Raw genomic sequence first — 17,684 nt, 5'->3', positions numbered from 1 at the left:
CTCTGTAGCGCCTTGTCACTGCAGTATTCAATCAATGAACTTCTCAGTTACAATCTTTGGCTTGATCCTGCCCCTCTGAAGTCAACATGAGTGGGAACAGGCCCTTAGGCAGGGAGATGCATCATCTCAAGACAGGCAGCAGCACCACGGTGAGGCAAAGAAAATGATAAATAGGAACAGGGTTTGTTTCCACTAGTCTAGAGGGTTACACGCTCCATTGCTGCTGCCAGCTGAGCTGGCAGGTGGGGGGAATGGCAGGGACCACAGTCTCTATCCCTGACCCTGTAGCCATTTCACCTACATTTAATGTTACCTAATCTAAGCCACTCCTCTTCCTCTCCTTGTTGCTTCAGCAGTTTCACATCAGCAACTTCCAGTGGCAGCCCATATGGTGCTGCAGGCAGAGGAGCCTCAACAGTAGCACTGTGACATCATAGATAACTCACCCAATCAGCACTCCCTTCTTTGAGAAACCCAAACCCTAGTCTTAAACCTTAACCCCTAACCCTGCTGCTTGCCTTGGTCATCTCTCCCCTTCACAGTCCCCCCTGGCTGCCGCAGGCAAAGGAATCTCTCTACCTGTGGCACCAAATGGGCACCGTCTAGCTAAATTACAAGTTTTGACTGGACAAAGGTAAAATGATCTTGCCTGAGCCAGGCTTAGCGGGGCGGGAGGGACAGTGCAAAGCTCCAGCCTCACTCCAATACAGCTCCTGATCTGAAGCAGCTCCCATTATTCCAGCCCTGAACCCCCACGCATCCCCATTCTGTCAGAGCACCTCAGTTCTGACCCACAGGTTTATTTTGCTGGAGCATTTCAACCAATAGGATTGAAGTATGTAAATGAACTAGAGCAGGGGTGGGCAAACTATGGCCCGCAGGCTGAGTCCAGCCCACCAGCCATTTTAATTGGGCCCTCAAGCTCCCTCTGGGGAACAGGGTCTGGGGCTTGCCCCGCTCCAGTGCTCCAGCCAGGGAGTAGGGTTGGGGGCCACTCTGCACAGCTCCCGGAAGCAGCGGCATGTCCCACCTCTGGCTCCTACACATAGGGGCAGCCAGGAGGCTCCACTCCACACGCTGTCCATGCCCCAAGCGCTGCCCCCGCAGCTCCCATTGGCCAGGAACCATGGCCAATGGGAACTGCAGGGGAGGCGCCTGCAGTTGAGGCAGTGCACAGCAGAGACGCGTGACCACGCAGGAGCTGGAGGGTGGACATACTGCTACTTCCAGGAACCTCTTGAGGTAAGTGCCCCCCAGAGCCTGCACCCCTGAGACACCCCCCCACACCTCAGCCCTGATCCTCCTCCCACCCTCCAAACCTCTTGATCTCAGCCAGATCATGCTCCTGCACCCCAAACACCTCATTCCCAGCCCCACACCCCCAGCCCACACCCGCTCCTATAACCCAATCCCAATTTCCACCCCCTTCTACACCCACCTTACAATTTCTACACTCAGATAATTATAATATGGAGATATATCTTTCTCATAGAACTGAAAGAGACCTTGAAAGGTCATTGAGCCCAGTCCCCTGCCTTCACTAACAGGACCAAGTACCATCCCTGACAGATTTTTGCCCCAGATCCCTAAATGGCCCCCTCAAGGGCTGAACTCACAACCCTGGGTTTAGCAGGCCAATGCTCAAACCACTGAGCTATCCCTTGGGCCAAAAAGTCTGCCCACCCCTGAACTAGGGGGTGTGAATGATGACTGGCTGCGTTACCTCTGATGTCACAATCCCCATCTGCCTAGAGCATCAAATGGACACAGTAAGGAAATGAGGCTTTTCCAGTATTTTGGTTTCCTGACTACCCCCAAAATCAATGGGGTTCTTCCCACTGATGCTTCAAATGTTCCCAGAAATTGTGGAACTGATTGGATGTGATCTTCAAAAGTTATCGCGTTACAGGCAGACAAACAGAAATGCCATCAGCTTGAGTATTAGGCCTCACTTCCTTGGCTGACTAGAAAGGAGAATGGACAGTGAATGAGGAAAGTCCTGCTTATTTTTGCATGGGATTCCTAACAGAAATAAAAACAAACACGCAGCGAGCAAAGTAGATGAAAACTCAAAACTTCACTTACGTTTTTTCATTTTCACAATCGATATACTCCATTCTCTCAGAGCCTGCTGGAAGAGGGAGCAGGGTCTTCCCTTTTACTTGACCAATAACCACAAAAATGTTACTTTTCAGGCTGTGGACATGACGCATAATGTCCTGTGACACCACATGTGGCCAGCTGTGGTGATTCTTCTGGTTTGCCAGGACTGGTGCTACTACCTGTAATATAAACCATTAAACCAGTTTACAGCAGATAACTAATAAAGAAGAAAAAGCCAAATGGGACTGAATAGCTCCCGGGCCCTGGAGCCTTTCATCAGCCAGCCACCAAACTGGATCCCATGTGTTCACATGAAATGAGCATGGAGGGGGTTCAGGCTGGTTCCTAATGGACCCATTATAATTGTCAGCCCTGTTGGCAGTCAGAGCAGTCTCCAAGGACTGAATGAGCCACAGCAAGTTACTTCTTCTCTACCCCACAGTAGCAGTCCTTGCCGTTTATATTTGGGACACCTATGAAGAAGCCTGCACCTCTGCCCTCAACACTCCACCTGTTTTGTGGATAATTAGAGGGTTTGTAGGCTCAGTACCTTTCAAAAGGACACAATTTAGTTATAAAACCCCAGAACTCACTTGTAGGCAGTATTTGCTCCTTGCTTCTGCATTTATCAGTGTCTAGAACAAAGAGCTCAGAAATCAAAAGATTATTCCCAAATAAAAAGCTACTCGTTCAGCAGGAGTTATGCTGGAAAGTGTGTGATGTTGGAATCCCACCACACCCCAAAACAGTATTTCTTACTTATATTCTACACCTTTCAAACCCCAAACATTTGAGAGTCTGGAAAGGAACAGAAAAGGGACCCAGCCAATTCCACACAGCCCTTCATCACTCACGATCTGCCCACCTGCTTTACACATGGCTCTAACTAGGAGTGGGTGAACGGATGGCTCTAGCCTCTTGTCCTTTTACTAGTCATTTTAAAATGTTCCTTGTCTCTACTGGATTTGGGATTGGTTTCCAACTCCTCCATGCAAGAGGGCTCAGTCTGTGGGCAGCCGTTAAAAAAGAGTATGTTAAAGGTCTGAGCACCGGGTATGTTAAAAACCACAAACTGTGACTCTATGGAACTGCAATCCAACTTCATCTAGGCTATGGGGGATCCTTCAGTGCCTCTTGGTGTCTGCTCCTTTCACCTGTCATTGGAGATTCCTTCCTGCAGGCTCTCTCATATGCCAGGAGAGTGGCAGCTGCAGGCCTTGATGACAGTTTTCTTAAGGGGGAAGCCATCCTAACATCCCATCCCAAAGCCTGGACTGTGGTCCCATCTTTTGATTGAAATAAGATAGTTCCTGTGTCACTATTGTTCTTAAGCCTCATGATCTTCCATGCTAAACTCAGTTGCACACCTCAGGTGTTCAGACGGCTGTGGGGACAGTGCCTTTCATGACCTCCCCAATACTGCCTGTGGCTTTTGCTGAAAAGCTAAAGGCCAGTCCCATTCAGTCCAGAAGTGATCCAATGGGATCATATTCTGTATCCACCCATGCAGTGTGCTCAGTGAAGTTCCTCCACCAGAACAACTTTCTACTGAAGGGTGGGTGGTGGTCACTTCCACAGCATGTATTCATCCTGTGCTGATTGAGAGCTGTAAAGATGCTACTTGGAGCTCAGCTAAAGCATTATTGTCTTGATGCTGTGTCAAGATTGGACTGGATCTTCTGTTGCTAGTAGAGATAGCCAACGCCTAGGGAGCACAGCATGCCAGTTTCTCTTACGGAAGCTGTTGTGTCTCCTTTGTTCAAAAAACCAACGCTTAACTTTGACACTCTGGCTGACAATTGCCCAGTGTCTAATCTTCTGGTTCTGGTTAAGATTATAGACACAGAACAACTTGCAGAACACCTAGATGTCTCAGGTCTCTTTGACCCTTGTCAATAAGGGCACAGAGCAGAAACTGCTCTAGCAGAAATTATCTCACCCTAGGGATGGAAGGAGACTGGGTTTCCAGGCTAATATGATTAAATCTACCAGCTGATTTCAATATCATTGGTCCTAAACTGCAGAATGTAACAGGAGCAGATGGGGTTGCTCTCCGGTGACTCCTTTCTCTCCAGAAGGTAGCTTTAGGAGACTCTTCTTCATCACTGAGGGCACTCATCTGGAGCCCAGCAAGATCCCTGAGTCTTTACTCTTGTTCCACTTGTGTGCAAGGCCATTAGAAAGGTTAATGAGAGGATATGGGAGACCAGTGCTTTCAGTATGCTGACAGCCAGCAGTGTATCTGTCTGATTCAAACCAGCCCACTGTTCTGTGATGTCTGGGTGAGATTGGGACTTCAATGAGAGCTAACTGGCTGAAGCTCAGTCCAAATAAGATAGAGGTAATGTTTACTGGTTGGAGAAAACAACCAGAAGATATGGCAGGGATTGTATTAGCCACTGTGACTGAGGTGATATTGGATCCTAGCTCTTGCTAGATGATCATAATCATATAGCAGCAGCTTCTAGGAAGGCTCTTGTCCATCTTCATCTGTACTGAGGTTGTGCGTTTCTTTCAGATGAGGACGTTGTGTAGGTCAACAATGCAGTGTATCTTGGCAGCAGCACATGACATCACTGCTCTGGGACCTCTGCTGGCTGCCTATTGGTTTCCAGGTGAAGTCCAAAGAGTTGGTTTCACCCTTGGTTAAGATGGCCTTCTCAAAATAGTCACCATCTCAAATTGTTCTCAATAGGATTGAAGTCATCAGTTGCCCTTACCAAAGATGGACACTTCTTCCCACTGTTCCCAACTGGAGGGAAGCTATGCTGGAGGCAGAGAGGCGCAGCAGAATGCAGGGGTTGGCTATCTTTGCTATGGGCAGCCTGTGGCTTCAGTCCCGATGAGAACAGATGGCAGCCATTTGGTAAGTTTTTCTAGAGCAGAACTTTATTCCTCAGCCTCTGCTGAAGGGGAAACTTTCAATTATGAGAAATAATTGATAAAGTTACCATTAATCCTAAATATCTATATATTCATCTATCTATATCTTCAAAAACAACTAATTATTGCACCAGATTTTCTCAAGATTCACCTTTCTGCCAATTTCTCTGTTAATAGACAACATTTGGAGTATTGTGTGCAGTTTTGGTCTCCCATGTTTAAGAAGGATGAATTCACACTGGAACGGGTACAAAGAAGGGCCACTAGAATGATCCGAGGAATGGAAGGCCTGTCGTATGAAAGGAGACTTGAGGAGCTCGGTTTGTTTTCCTTAACCAAAAGAAGGATAAGAGGAGATATGATTGCACTCTTTAAATATATCAGAGGGATAAATACCAGGGAAGGAGAAGCAGCAAAGAATCCTGTGGCACCTTATAGACTAACAGATGTTTTTGCAGCATGAGCTTTCGTGGGTGAATACCCACTTGCATCCGAAGAAGTGGGTATTCACCCACGAAAGCTCATGCTGCAAAAACATCTGTTAGTCTATAAGGTGCCACAGGATTCTTTGCTGCTTCTACAGAACCAGACTAACACGGCTACCCCTCTGATACAGGGAAGGAGAGGAATTATTTCAGCTCAGTGCTAATGTGGACACGAGGACAAACGGATATAAATTGTCAGTCAGGAAATTTAGGCTTGAAATTACACGAAGGTTTCTAACCATCAGGGGAGTGCAATACTGGAACAGCCTACCGAGGGAAACAGTGGGGGCGAAGGACCTCCATGACTTTAAGATTAAGCTAGATAAGTTTATGGAGGAGATGGTATGATAGGATAACGGGCTTAGTCAATAGGTCAATTAAGTGCCACACTGGTAAATAGTACAATGGGTCAATGATATGATATTCTTAACCTTTTTCCAGAGGGTATGGCTGGAGAGTCTTGCCCGCATGCTCGGGGTTCAGCTGACCGCCATATTTGGGGTCGGGAAGGAATTTTCCTTCAGGGTAGATTGGCAGTGGCCCTGGAGGTTTTTCGCCTTCCTCCGAAGCATGGGGCAGGGGTCGCTTGCTAAAGGAGTGGGTGGATCGGCTTATGTGGCCTGCATCTTGCAGGAGGTCAGACTAGATGATCATAATGGTCCCTTCTGATCTTGAATTCTATGATTCTATGATTCTAAGCTGCTAAAACTCTTAAAGGACCCATTTTAAAATTAATTTTAATTCATAAACTAAAGAAAAAAAGAAAGACAAATCCCCAATAAAACAGTGAACTTAATTGTGTGACATCCCAACTGCCAGGGCCATACATGTTACTGCAGCAGAAAACATGTCGCTACACTGGACTCTGGTCAGGTGCCCTGGTCAGCAAAAGGAGAGGTTCTTCGGACTCCTTCAAGTCCTCCTTGCAGGTCATTGAAGACAGTCTAGCCAGCAAGACCAGTGTTCATTCCACTTGGATACCGCTCTCCTTCAGAGAAGCAAGGGCTTGGCTGACAGGGCAGAGTAGGAGAAAGGGAAGATTGAGAGAATCACATGAAGATCTTCAGCAGAGGGTGGAGCCTGCTCAGCAGCTCTGCTTGCAGCTCTGCACTGCTCCTGCACTGCCTTCAGGCCCAGCTCCGTTCCTCTGCCAAAGAGCAGCACATGTGACACAAGCAGAGGCGTTCCCATAGGAGGCATCACCATAGAGCTGGGGGCTCATCTAGTGGAAGGGCCTGTTCCTGTCCCCAGTGTGAGTGACTGATTCAGCCCAATAGTCCAGTTTGTTCACATCAGAGAAGAGTCATTCGTGTGGATTTTCTATAGCACCTTGGGTTCCTGAGTCAGTGCAGGGACTGAGAGGGGAGGCTTTGCACCTCCCTGATGTGATGCTGGGGCAGGCAGGGGACAGAGAGGCCACAGTAGCAGGTTAGAGCAAGCAGCCCTGCGGACAGCCCTAGCTGCCCTCCCTAGCTCCCACTGCCGTAGTCCCTATGGGCATCACTGTACCAGGGAATCCCTGGGGTGCAGGCCTGTCTCTTCCTGCCCTCCATCTGCCCATCCATCTGTGCCAGAAGAATCTATGGGGTTGGCATTGAGCCCCTGGTGCAATTCACCCAGGGGAGCCATGCAGCCCCTTGGTGCCAGCCCAGCTTCACCCTACTCTGCACACACACAGCAGGTGCAAAGCGACTGCACAGGGGAGGAGAAGGAGACTCCTTGGTTGAGTCCTCTTGAGCCTGCCTCTCTCTATTTTCAAGAAAACCAGGAAATTCAAACACAAAAGACACTTTGTGAAAAACAGTTCAGGTGGCTGAGAGACAGCGACGCAAAACCCAAATGCACAATGCCAGGAAACACAGCACAAAGCCATTCACCTACATCCCTCCTCTTCTCTCTCTCACTCACACACTGCCCATTCCCCCAGCCAACCAGTCCTACTCAGTTAGTCACCACAGTCAGACCCTTAACTCTACCCTCCGTGGAATGCCACAAAACAATGCTTACATCTCCCGGACAAAAAGCTACATAAAGAAATATGCATAGCAGAGATCAGCACATGCACCCTGCTCAAGACACATGACCAAAGGAGCCCCAGTGACATCAGTCTAAAACTATTCATTACACCCAAAAAATTCTACATAACAGCTGGAGTTTACAAGTCCTCTCATATGCTACCTGTCACCATTTACAAACAAAGTCACAGGACACACACACTGCAATCTGTGCAATTACGACTTACCAAATTGCAGAACCCAAAAAAAAGACTGAGATGTAATATTGCTCCACATAAACAAATACGCTACCCCACAAAATCAAAATAACTTGGTTAGTAGCCTACAACTGTGAGCTGAAGGTTCAATGTCTTAATATAACAATGCCAACTCCAAAACACTGCCACATTCACACCTACTTCCACATACACTCTTATCATTGTGTAGATTTCCCATCTTAAATTCATACTGAACACATTAAAAATAAATGTTTATTTTTTAAAAAAATTAATTAGGTGACACCTCTGTTGGGAAAAATACTAGTAACATATTCTAGTTCACAATATTAAGATTACAAATTGGTTGTGATTCTTGACAAGTCCTAAACGGAAATAACCCAGATTCAAGTTAACCATGAGAAACACAGATTAATCCCATAGGAACACTGGCATTAAACAGGCCCTGTCTACAGGTGTGTTTTGATTTTGTAAACACTTCCCTTCTGGGATAGCCTGGGGCTTACAGATGGCAGAGTTAAGGGAATCTGGGTGGCCTGTGAGTGTGGATGAGTAGAGCAGCTTTTCTCTGGGAATGGATGGTATCTGGGAACAAGGATGTGTGAGGCTGATGTACCCAGACGTTACACTGTGTTGTGTGTGTTCCAGTTTTGCACTGTTGTCCCTTAGCAACTTGTTCTCCTTGATGTTACCTTAACATTGCACACAACCTCTTAGCAACTTGTTTTTTACCACTGTGACCTGTGTCCCTGGGGACACCCCTGGGTGAGTCACCACAGCAGGGACTGACCCTGAAATCTCTGCTTCCCCAAGCATGAGCTGCTGCTCCGTGAGCTAAAAGACCCCACTGCTTGGCCAGGCTACAGCTCCTCAGCCTCCACCTCTGGCTCAGCCAGGCTGAGGGGAGAGAGCCTGGAGGGTGGGGATGGGTCACAGACTCTGAACTAAGGTGGGAACCAGAGAGGTTCCCTCCTGGTGCCGGGCCCGCCCAGGGACCTGGGGCCCTAGCACAGCCAGGCTGGGCACTTCGCTGGCTCCCCGGGCTGCTAGAGACTGGGAGCCAGGCCAGAAGGGGGGCAGCCGCCAGGACCCAGAACCGCGGAGGGGAAGGGGCTGCTCCTGGGCTCCCCGCGGCGCGGCGCGGCCCCCTTACCTCCTCCACCAGGGCGGCGAAGTGCTCCAGGGAGGAGGCGGGCAGGTCCCCGTAGAGCAGCTGCCCGGAGCCGGGCGGGGCGCTCAGCGGCCCGGGCCCCCTGCGCAGGAAGAACAGCGCCTTGCCGCGGCCGGGGCTGGCGGGGAGCTCGGTGCTGAGCGCCAGCTGCCCCGCCGGGCTCAGCGTCACCAGCAGCAGCGGCGGCTGCCCCGCGGCGCCCTCCAGGAAGCCCCGCAGCAGGGGCTGCGCCTCGGGGCTGCCCGCACAGCGCTCCCAGCGCTCCGGCTTCAGCCGCAGGCTCCGCACCACGCGCTCCCCGAGCAGCCGGACGCGGGGATCCGAGGTGGGGGCGTCCTCCGCGGGGGACCCCTCCTCCTCCTCCGGGCCGGCCATGGCGCTGCAGGCAGGACGCCCAAGAGCGGGGGCTGCGTCCGGGTCCCGGAGCTGGGGCTGGGGCTGCGCTGGGGGCAGGGTCTGGGGAGGGGGCTGTGCTGGGGGTCCGGGGCTGGGGGCTGCGCTCGGGGCAGGGTCCGGGGAGGGGGCTGTGCTGGGGGTCCGGGGCTGGGGGCTGCGCTCGGGACAGGGTCCGGGGAGGGGGCTGTGCTGGGGGCCCGGGGCTGCGCTTGATGCTCCGCGCCGGCTGCCCGCGGAGGCTCCTTGGCGACCGTGTGTACAGGGCGGAGCTGCGGTTGCTCTGGGGACTGGACGCGGCTCCTCCCCCGCCAGAGGCAGCCGCCGGGGCTGCTCCAGTTCCCTCCGGCTGGACGAGCCTTGAGCGGCAGGAGGCGAAGGTTTGTGGCTCCACCCGGAGTGGGTGTTTCGCGATGAGTGCGAGGGACTATGGCACATGCCACCCCCACCTACCCCCCGCTGGCCCAGGGCCACAGAGGCACCCGCCCCGCACCCCTTTGGCCCCCGCTGTGCGTGTCCTAGTGCCATCACTCTGACAGCCACGTGCACCTGGCTCACCTGGGGTTTCACTTGTCTCTCCCAGCATGACCAGATGTCCCGATTCTATAGGGTCAGTCCCAATATTTGGGGTTTTTTCATTTATAGGCACCTATTGTCCTCCCACCCCTGTTGTGATTTTTCACACTTGCTATCTGGTCACCCTAAGTGTGCATGGGTGCTAAAACTGGGGTGCTGGAACTAGAGGGGGGGACCACCACACCCCCTGGCTTGAAGTAGTTTCCATCATATCCAGGGTTTACCATTTGGTTCAATGGCGCACACACACACACACACACACACACGCGCACACACACACACTCTCACTCTCACTCTCTCCTGCCAGTGGGGGGGGGATTGGCTTGTTCTGTGGGGTTCCATGGCCTGACCCTGCCAGCTTTGGAGGTGACACAAAGGAGTGGACTGTGCTTGCACTTGGATTTCAACCTGTGGTCCATGAACTCTGGGGGTCTGCAGACTAAGATTCCCAAAGGGGTCTGCAAATAAAACAAGGTTGAAACCCCCTGCTCTAGTGCTTTGTGCCTGAGGGAGCGTTTGCAGCATTGGGATGTCACCAGAAGCTGAATGTCCTTCCAAGGGGATGGACTGGAAAGGGGAATTGGCCTGGTTCTGCTGGGCACCATTGGTGCTAGAGTTCCTCTGCACAGCTTTGTTTGCAGAACTGCAGGGATAGGGTTTCTGTCAGGGTTTGTCCCAGGTACTGCAAACCCCAAGATCACATTCCTGCCTTCTAGCAGAGTGGGCTGTATGTGGCTGGGCAATAGTTTTAGCAACTTCTTGTGCAGGACACAGTTTTCTTTGTGGCATAGAAGCCTGCAGAGCTTTTTCTTGTGCTTTGAGAGCCAGTGTGACGCCCCCTGCTGCATTTATTGTGACCTACTGGGAAGGTGTGTGTGATAGGTTCAGTCACAAAGACCCCCCCATGGGACTGTTACCTGATGTGCTGAAATTACCTCTGAGCCCGTTTTCCCTGCCAGCTTGGGACTCCAGAACCCTGCTTTGTTGAGCCAGACATGCTAGCCTGCTGCAACACAGACTCAGGGTCTCAACCATGCCCCCAAAGCTGCAGGCTTTAAGTGAAAACTGCTCAGCAGGTTACCTACCTCCAGCACCCATTTCCCAATGGGATCCAACCCTCAGATAAATCCGTTTTACTCTGTATAAAGCTTATACAGGGCAAACTCATAAATTGTCCACCCTCTATAACACTGATAGAGAGATGTGCACCGCTGTTTGCTCCCCTAGGTATTAATCACTTACTCTGGGCATATTAATAAAAGTGATTTTATTAAGTATAAGAAGTAGGATTTAAGTGGTTTCAAGTAATAACAGACAGAACAAAGTAAGTCACCAAGCAAAATAAAACAAAACACGCAAGTCTATGCCTAATACATTAAGAAACTAATTACAGGTAAGATCTCACCCTGATAGTCCAATAAACTTCTTTCACAGACTAGACTCCTTCCTAGTCTGGGCCCAATCCTTTCCCCTGATACAGTCCTTGTTAGTTCCAGCAGACATCTTAGGTGGTAAACAGGGGTATTCTCATGACTGGGACCCTTTGTCCTGCTCCACCCCCTTTTATAGCTTTGGCACAAGGCGGGAATCTTTTGTCTCTCTGGGTCCCCACCCCTCCATCTAAATGGAAAAGTACCAGATTTAAGATGGATTCCAGTATCAGGTGACATGATCACATGTCCTGTGAGACCCCAGCCTCCATTATTTCTGAGCTGGCCCACAGGTACACGGGAAGGTTTTCAGGTAAACAGAGCCATTTACAGTTCATTGATTCTGAAGCACCCTTAATGGCCTCCACTTAATATATTTACATCAGTAATACAAGTTTATATCTTATTCTCCTAACTCCAGACATAGAAATAACACATGCAAACAAATAGGATGAACACACACAGTAGAATATAGGCTTTGTAATGATACCTTACAAGAGACCTTTTGCATAAAGCATATTCCAGTTATATCATATTCAGATTCATAAGCATATTTTCATAAAGAATGTGGAGTGCAATGGCACAGTGTGTTCAGTCTCCATGGCTCTGTAGCACAGTTCTACTCTTGTTTGGTTGATGTGGGGCTCATTCAGAAATGTCTGTGTTCTAAGTTTTCCCAGAGTGACCTGTAGGGTCCGGGTATGGCAGAGTTTCTCTGGACTGGCTGGCTAGATAGTGTGGCCACATCAGCCACATATAGCAGCACTTTATCTCAGAGTTGTGCAGTGGGACTCCTAGCTTTGGGGGACTGTTCCAGTAGGGCTGGTAGGTCACCCATGTGTAGATTGAAGAGAATGGAGCTGAGATTCCTCCTTTATTCCTCTTTCTTGCTTGAAAGGCCTCCATTAGCCTGCTGTTATTTTTAGCCTGCATTGGATGCATGGCACATGATTTAATGTCCTATGTTTTCCCACCAGTTCTATTTTGTAGAAATTGAAGATTCCATCCTGGGTGCCTGACTGGGCTAAAGGCTTTTCTTGGCCCTCGGAAGCAGGCAAGCATCTCCCGTGTTTTTTTTTTCGTTTGTTTTTTTATACATGTTTTTACATGTTTGTTTGGTTAAAAGGCAGGAATCAATGGCCACTTTTCTGAATAGAGAGGGGTAAACAGTGGTGTCCCCCAGGGATCTGTACTGGGACCAGTCAACATATTCATAAATGATCTGGAAAAGGGGGTAAACAGTGAGGTGGCAAAATTTGCAGATGTTACAAAACTACTCAAGATAGTTAAGTCCCAGGCAGGCTGCAAAGAGCTGCAAAAGGATCTTTCAAAACTGGGTGACTGGGCAACATCATAGCAGATGAAAATCAATGTTGATAAATGCAAAGTAATGTACATTGAAAAACATAATCCCAACAATACATATATAATGATGGGGTATAAATTAGCTGTTACCACTCAAGAGACAGGTCTTGGAGTGATTATGGATAGTTCTCTGAAAACATCCACTCCATGTGCAGCGGCAGTCAAAAAAGCGAGCAGAATGTTGGGAATCATTAAGGGATAGATAATAAGACGGAAAATATCATGCTGCCTCTATATAAATGCATGGTACGCCTACATCTTGAATGCTATGTGCAGATGTGGTCACCCCATCTCGAAAAAGATGTATTAGAATTGGAAAAGGTTCAGAAAAGGGCAACAGAAATGATTAGGGGTATAGAATGGCTGCCATATGAGAAGAGATTAATAAAACTGGGACTTTTCAGCTTGGAAAAGAAATGACTAAGAGGGGATATGAGAGAGGTCTATAAAATCCTGACTGGTGCAGAGAAAGTAAATAAGGAAGTATTATTTACTCCTCATAACACAAGAACTAGGGGTTAAATGAGATTAACAGGCAGCAGATTTAAAACAACTGAAAGGAAGTATTTTTTCCACACAACGCACAGTCAACCTGTGGAACTATTTGCCAGAGGGTGTTGTGAAGGCCAAGACTATAACAGGGTTCAAAAAAGAACTAGATAAAGTCATGGAGGATAGGTCCATCAATGGCTCTTAGCCAGGATGGGTAGGGATGGTGCCCCTAGTCTGTTTGCCAGAAGCTGGGAATGGGAGACAGGATCGATCACTTGATGATTACCTGTTCATTCCCTCAGGGGCTCCTGGCACTGGCCACCGTCAATATGAGCTAGCATGTGTCTGTCTACCCAAGCTGGGAATGACATCTATCTACCCCAGGCTGAGCTTCCTCCTCCCAGAGGCCGACGTAGCTAGTGCAAGGAGGGTGGTTCTGGGCTCCTTGGGGCCACAGACAGGGAGGTGAAAATGAACAGGAGCAGGCTCAGGCTTTATGCTGTTTTTTGCCTCACCCTGGGTTGAACCTTCAGATCCACAGCACAGCCACCTACCGCCCTAACAGCTTGCACAGTTAGGGTTAGAGGCAGGGACTCCGGGTTTGCAGAGTGGGTAGCAGAGGGTGACCAGATCACCACACAAAAATATCAGGACACATTGGGGTGCCATCAGCCCTGCCCACAGTCCACCCCCACTCCTCCCAGGCTCTGCCCCAGGTCCCGCTCCCTCCCCACTCAGCCCCCCCACTCACCTCCTGGCCTGCCACTCACTTGCCTCTTCACTCTTCCCAGCTGTCACTCACCCCTAGGGCACCGAGTTTCCCTCTGCTGGGTGGCTGCTTGCCTCTTCCTGCCCGTGCCCCACCCCCATTCCATCCCCTTCCCCCAAGTCCCCACCCCTGCCCTGCCTCTTCTCCACCTCCTCCCCATAGCACACCACATCCCTGCTCCTCCCCCCTCCCTCCCAGAAAGCGCTACCAAACAGCTGTTAGGTGGCAGGAGGGGAGGAGCGGGGATAGGGCCCTGGGGGAGAAGGCGGTGAGGATGAGGGAGCTTGACTGCAATTTTTCCCCATGGATGCCCCAGCCCCAGAGCACCCATGGAGTCAGTGCCTCCCTCCCACTTGCCTCCTTACCTAAATATTGTGACAAATGTCATCCCGATCATACATTGATGGGGACGCGGGACAAAGGGTTAAATATCGGGACATCTGGTCACCCTAGTAGCACAGTGAGCTCTCAGGCACTACCACAATACAAGTAATATCAGAAAAACTGCCAGTGAAGCCTTGCTATTATCCTCTGTGAGGAGCAGCCCATAGAGGAAGCTACAATACACTTTTTACCACTGGGTGACAACTTGCAACTATTTGTGAACTAGTGCTAGAAATCTGGGTGTGAGGATCGCCGAGTTCTCCCCCTGGCTCCGGGAACTCCGTATGGTCTAGCAGCAGAACAGCCCAGTGTAACAGTGCCCCGGTTGGGGGGGTGTGTGTCATCATCAGGGGCTGAACTTGGATTCTCTGGGTCTAAATGCATGTTCCTTGGTTACTTGAGCTGAACAACTACAACCAATAGCATGCAAGCAGCAACGGGCTCTTAAAAGCTAAAGCCAGGATGGAGATTTGTGGTGGGTTTCACAAGATTGAGTCCAATCTTTCCAATAGACAGTGTGGCAAAGAAAGCGAGGCTTGAGGTGGTTACATTACAGAGCTGCATTCTAGTCTCTGCTTTGAGCTCATGCACCCCTCCCCCCAGCTGTGAAGCAGAATTATAGCTATTCTCTCCCCAAAAGGGCTGTGAGCATGAAGGGCACAGAAACGTGAAGAGCAGGGATTACAACCAAGGGGCTCTTGTCTCTGCCAGTAGCCAAACATCCCTTCTACCAGGCACTCTGTGAGGCAAGGCTCTCTCAAGGCAACCAGCATGGATAGTTTGCTGGTTGTGGGGGGAATATAACTCCACCAGAGAGGTCCTTTGGGGCCATCTGCCTGTCCCAAGTCAGGGTAAAGGAGGAGGGTTGGGCGTGGGGCTAGCAACTCCACCCTGTAAAAATCAGCTTGCTACAGAAACGCCAACAATAGAGTTAACAGAGACTTTTAGCCTAGAAAAAGAAGGGTCTTCAACTCGAAGATGCATGACGCTGGGTGGTGAAAGCCGCGAGGAAGCCACTAAGCCGATCACCCTTCTTGCAGCCAGGAGGATTACCATCGGCACATGGAACGTGAGGACCATGTACGAGTCAGGAAAGACGGCGCAGGTTGCAGCAGAGATGAGGAGCAACAACCTGACCCTACTAGGCATTAGCGAGACAAGATGGACGCAAGCTGGACAGAGACGACTGTTGACAGGAGAGCTGTTGCTGTATTCAGGACATGAAGAGAGCGACGCACACCACACACAGGGAGTAGGCTTCATGTTGTCCAAGCAGGCACAGAGAGCACTGATTGGTTGGGAGGCACATGGTCCCAGGATCATCACAGCATCCTTCAGAACTAAAATGAAGAGGATTAAGATGAATGTTGTTCAGTGCTACGCTCCAACCAATGACAGTGAAGAGGAGGACAAAGACTACTTTTAACAGACTCCAGAAAATATTAGAGACTCTCCCAGACAAAGACATTACCATCCTTATGGGAGACTTTAATGCCAAAATTGGACCTGATAACACAGGATACGAACAAGTCATGGGGACCCATGCTCTGGGAGAGATGAGTGAGAATGGAGAGAGATTTGTGGATCTGTGTGCACTTAACAACCTGGTCATAGGAGGCAGCATCTTTCCTCACAAGCGGATCCACAAGAGTACCTGGGTATCGCCAGCAGGCATGACAGAAAACCAGATCGACCATGTCTGCATTAGCAAGAAGTTCAGAAGATCCTTGCAGGACGTTAGAGTTAGAAGAGGAGCAGACGTGGCGTCCGACCATCACTTAGTGGTGGCCAGATTGAAGCTGAAGCTGAAGAAGAACTGGATCGACGCGTCAGACAGAAGAGCGAAGTACAACGTCAACCTTCTGAAGGACCATAAGACCAAGGAAGATTTTGGATTGACGCTGAAGAATAAGTTTTCAGTACTGCAGGATCGGTCTGAGGAAGAGGAAGACAGTGTACTCAACAGATGGCAGAAAGTGAGAGACACACTTAGGTCAGCATGCCAGGAAGTGCTTGGAATTAAGAAACACCAGCAGAAAGAGTGGATCACAGCAGAGTCCTTGACAAAGATAGAAGACAGAAAGAAGAAGAAGACAGCAGTCAACAACAGCAGGACTAGAGCAGCAAAGGCCAAAGCTCAAAAAGAGTATGCTGAAGCCCACAGAGCAGTTAAGAGGAATATTAGGAAGGACAAGAGAGATTATGTGGATGGACTGGCAGCAGAAGCAGAGCAGGCAGCATACAGCGGTAACATGAAACAGCTGTACGATACTACCAAGCGACTGTCTGGAAAGTTCAGCAAGCCAGAACGTCCCGTTAAAGACAAGCAGGGAAAGTCTATAACAGGAATAGAACTACAGATGAACAGATGGGCGGAGCACTTTGAGGAACTCCTGAACAGACCAGCACCACCAAATCCACCAGACATCGACCCAGCCAACGAGGACCTCCCAATCAATTGCGATAAACCAACCAGAGACGAGATCAGAAAAGCCATCACCATGATGAAGAACAGGAAGGCGGCTGGACCTGACGATATCCCAGCAGAGGCCCTGAAAGCAGACCTGGATGCTTCAGTGGAAATGCTGTACCCCCTCTTTGAGAAAATATGGGAAGAAGAAATGATTCCGGCTGACTGGAAAGAGGGATATCTCATCAAAATCCCCAAGAAAGGAGACCTCAGCAACTGTGCCAACTATAGAGGAATCACACTCCTGTCGGTGCCAGGGAAGGTCTTCAACCGAGTCCTCTTAGAGAGAATGAAGGATGCCGTCGATCCACAGCTACGAGATGAACAGGCAGGTTTCCGGCAGAACAGATCATGCACGGACCAGATAGCAACGCTCCGCATCATAGTCGAGCAGTCTATGGAGTGGAACTCCTCGTTGTACATCAACTTTGTTGACTATGAGAAAGCATTCGATAGCGTGGATCGAGAGACCCTCTGGAAGCTCCTTCGGCACTATGGCATCCCAGCAAAGGTGGTCAACCTGATCAAGAATTCATACGACGGCATACACTGTAGAGTGATCCATGGAGGGCAGCTCACAAACAGCTTCCAGGTGCGAACCGGAGTCAGACAAGGATGCTTGTTGTCACCACTTCTCTTTCTTCTCATCATCGATTGGATTATGAAGACATCCACTTACAAGCGTAGGAATGGAATCCAATGGTCATTGTGGACCCAGCTTGATGACCTGGACTTTGCCGACGACCTTGCACTCCTTTCGCACAGTAAACAGCAGATGCAAGAGAAGACCAACGTAGTGGCAGCCACGTCATCACAGGTTGGCCTCAACATCCACAAGGACAAGACCAAGATCCTTAGGATCAATTCCATCAGCAACGACCCAGTCACACTGAATGGAAGCCCCCTGGAAGAAGTGCAGTCCTTCACCTACCT

At 49.8% G+C, this 17,684-nt stretch overlaps 1 protein-coding gene across 1 annotated transcript in view; it reads right to left on the bottom strand.

Annotated features, from left to right (window-relative positions):
- DNAH9 (dynein axonemal heavy chain 9) overlaps positions 1 to 9,247 on the bottom strand; it is a 385,294-nt gene extending 376,047 nt beyond the window's left edge. Inside the window, exons 1-2 of the mRNA XM_044984418.1 lie at positions 8,855 to 9,247; positions 2,086 to 2,282 (exon numbers count right to left, since the gene is read on the bottom strand). Of these exons, the coding sequence (XP_044840353.1) occupies positions 2,086 to 2,282; positions 8,855 to 9,247 (590 nt within the window). The remainder of the gene's footprint in view (positions 1 to 2,085; positions 2,283 to 8,854) is intronic.
- Between the last annotated feature and the right edge of the window lie 8,437 nt (positions 9,248 to 17,684).

This window comes from Mauremys mutica, chromosome 12 (genome assembly GCF_020497125.1).
Source record: "Mauremys mutica isolate MM-2020 ecotype Southern chromosome 12, ASM2049712v1, whole genome shotgun sequence".
NCBI classification, from domain to species: domain Eukaryota; kingdom Metazoa; phylum Chordata; order Testudines; family Geoemydidae; genus Mauremys; species Mauremys mutica.
This window is presented reverse-complemented; position numbering and strand designations above follow the sequence as displayed.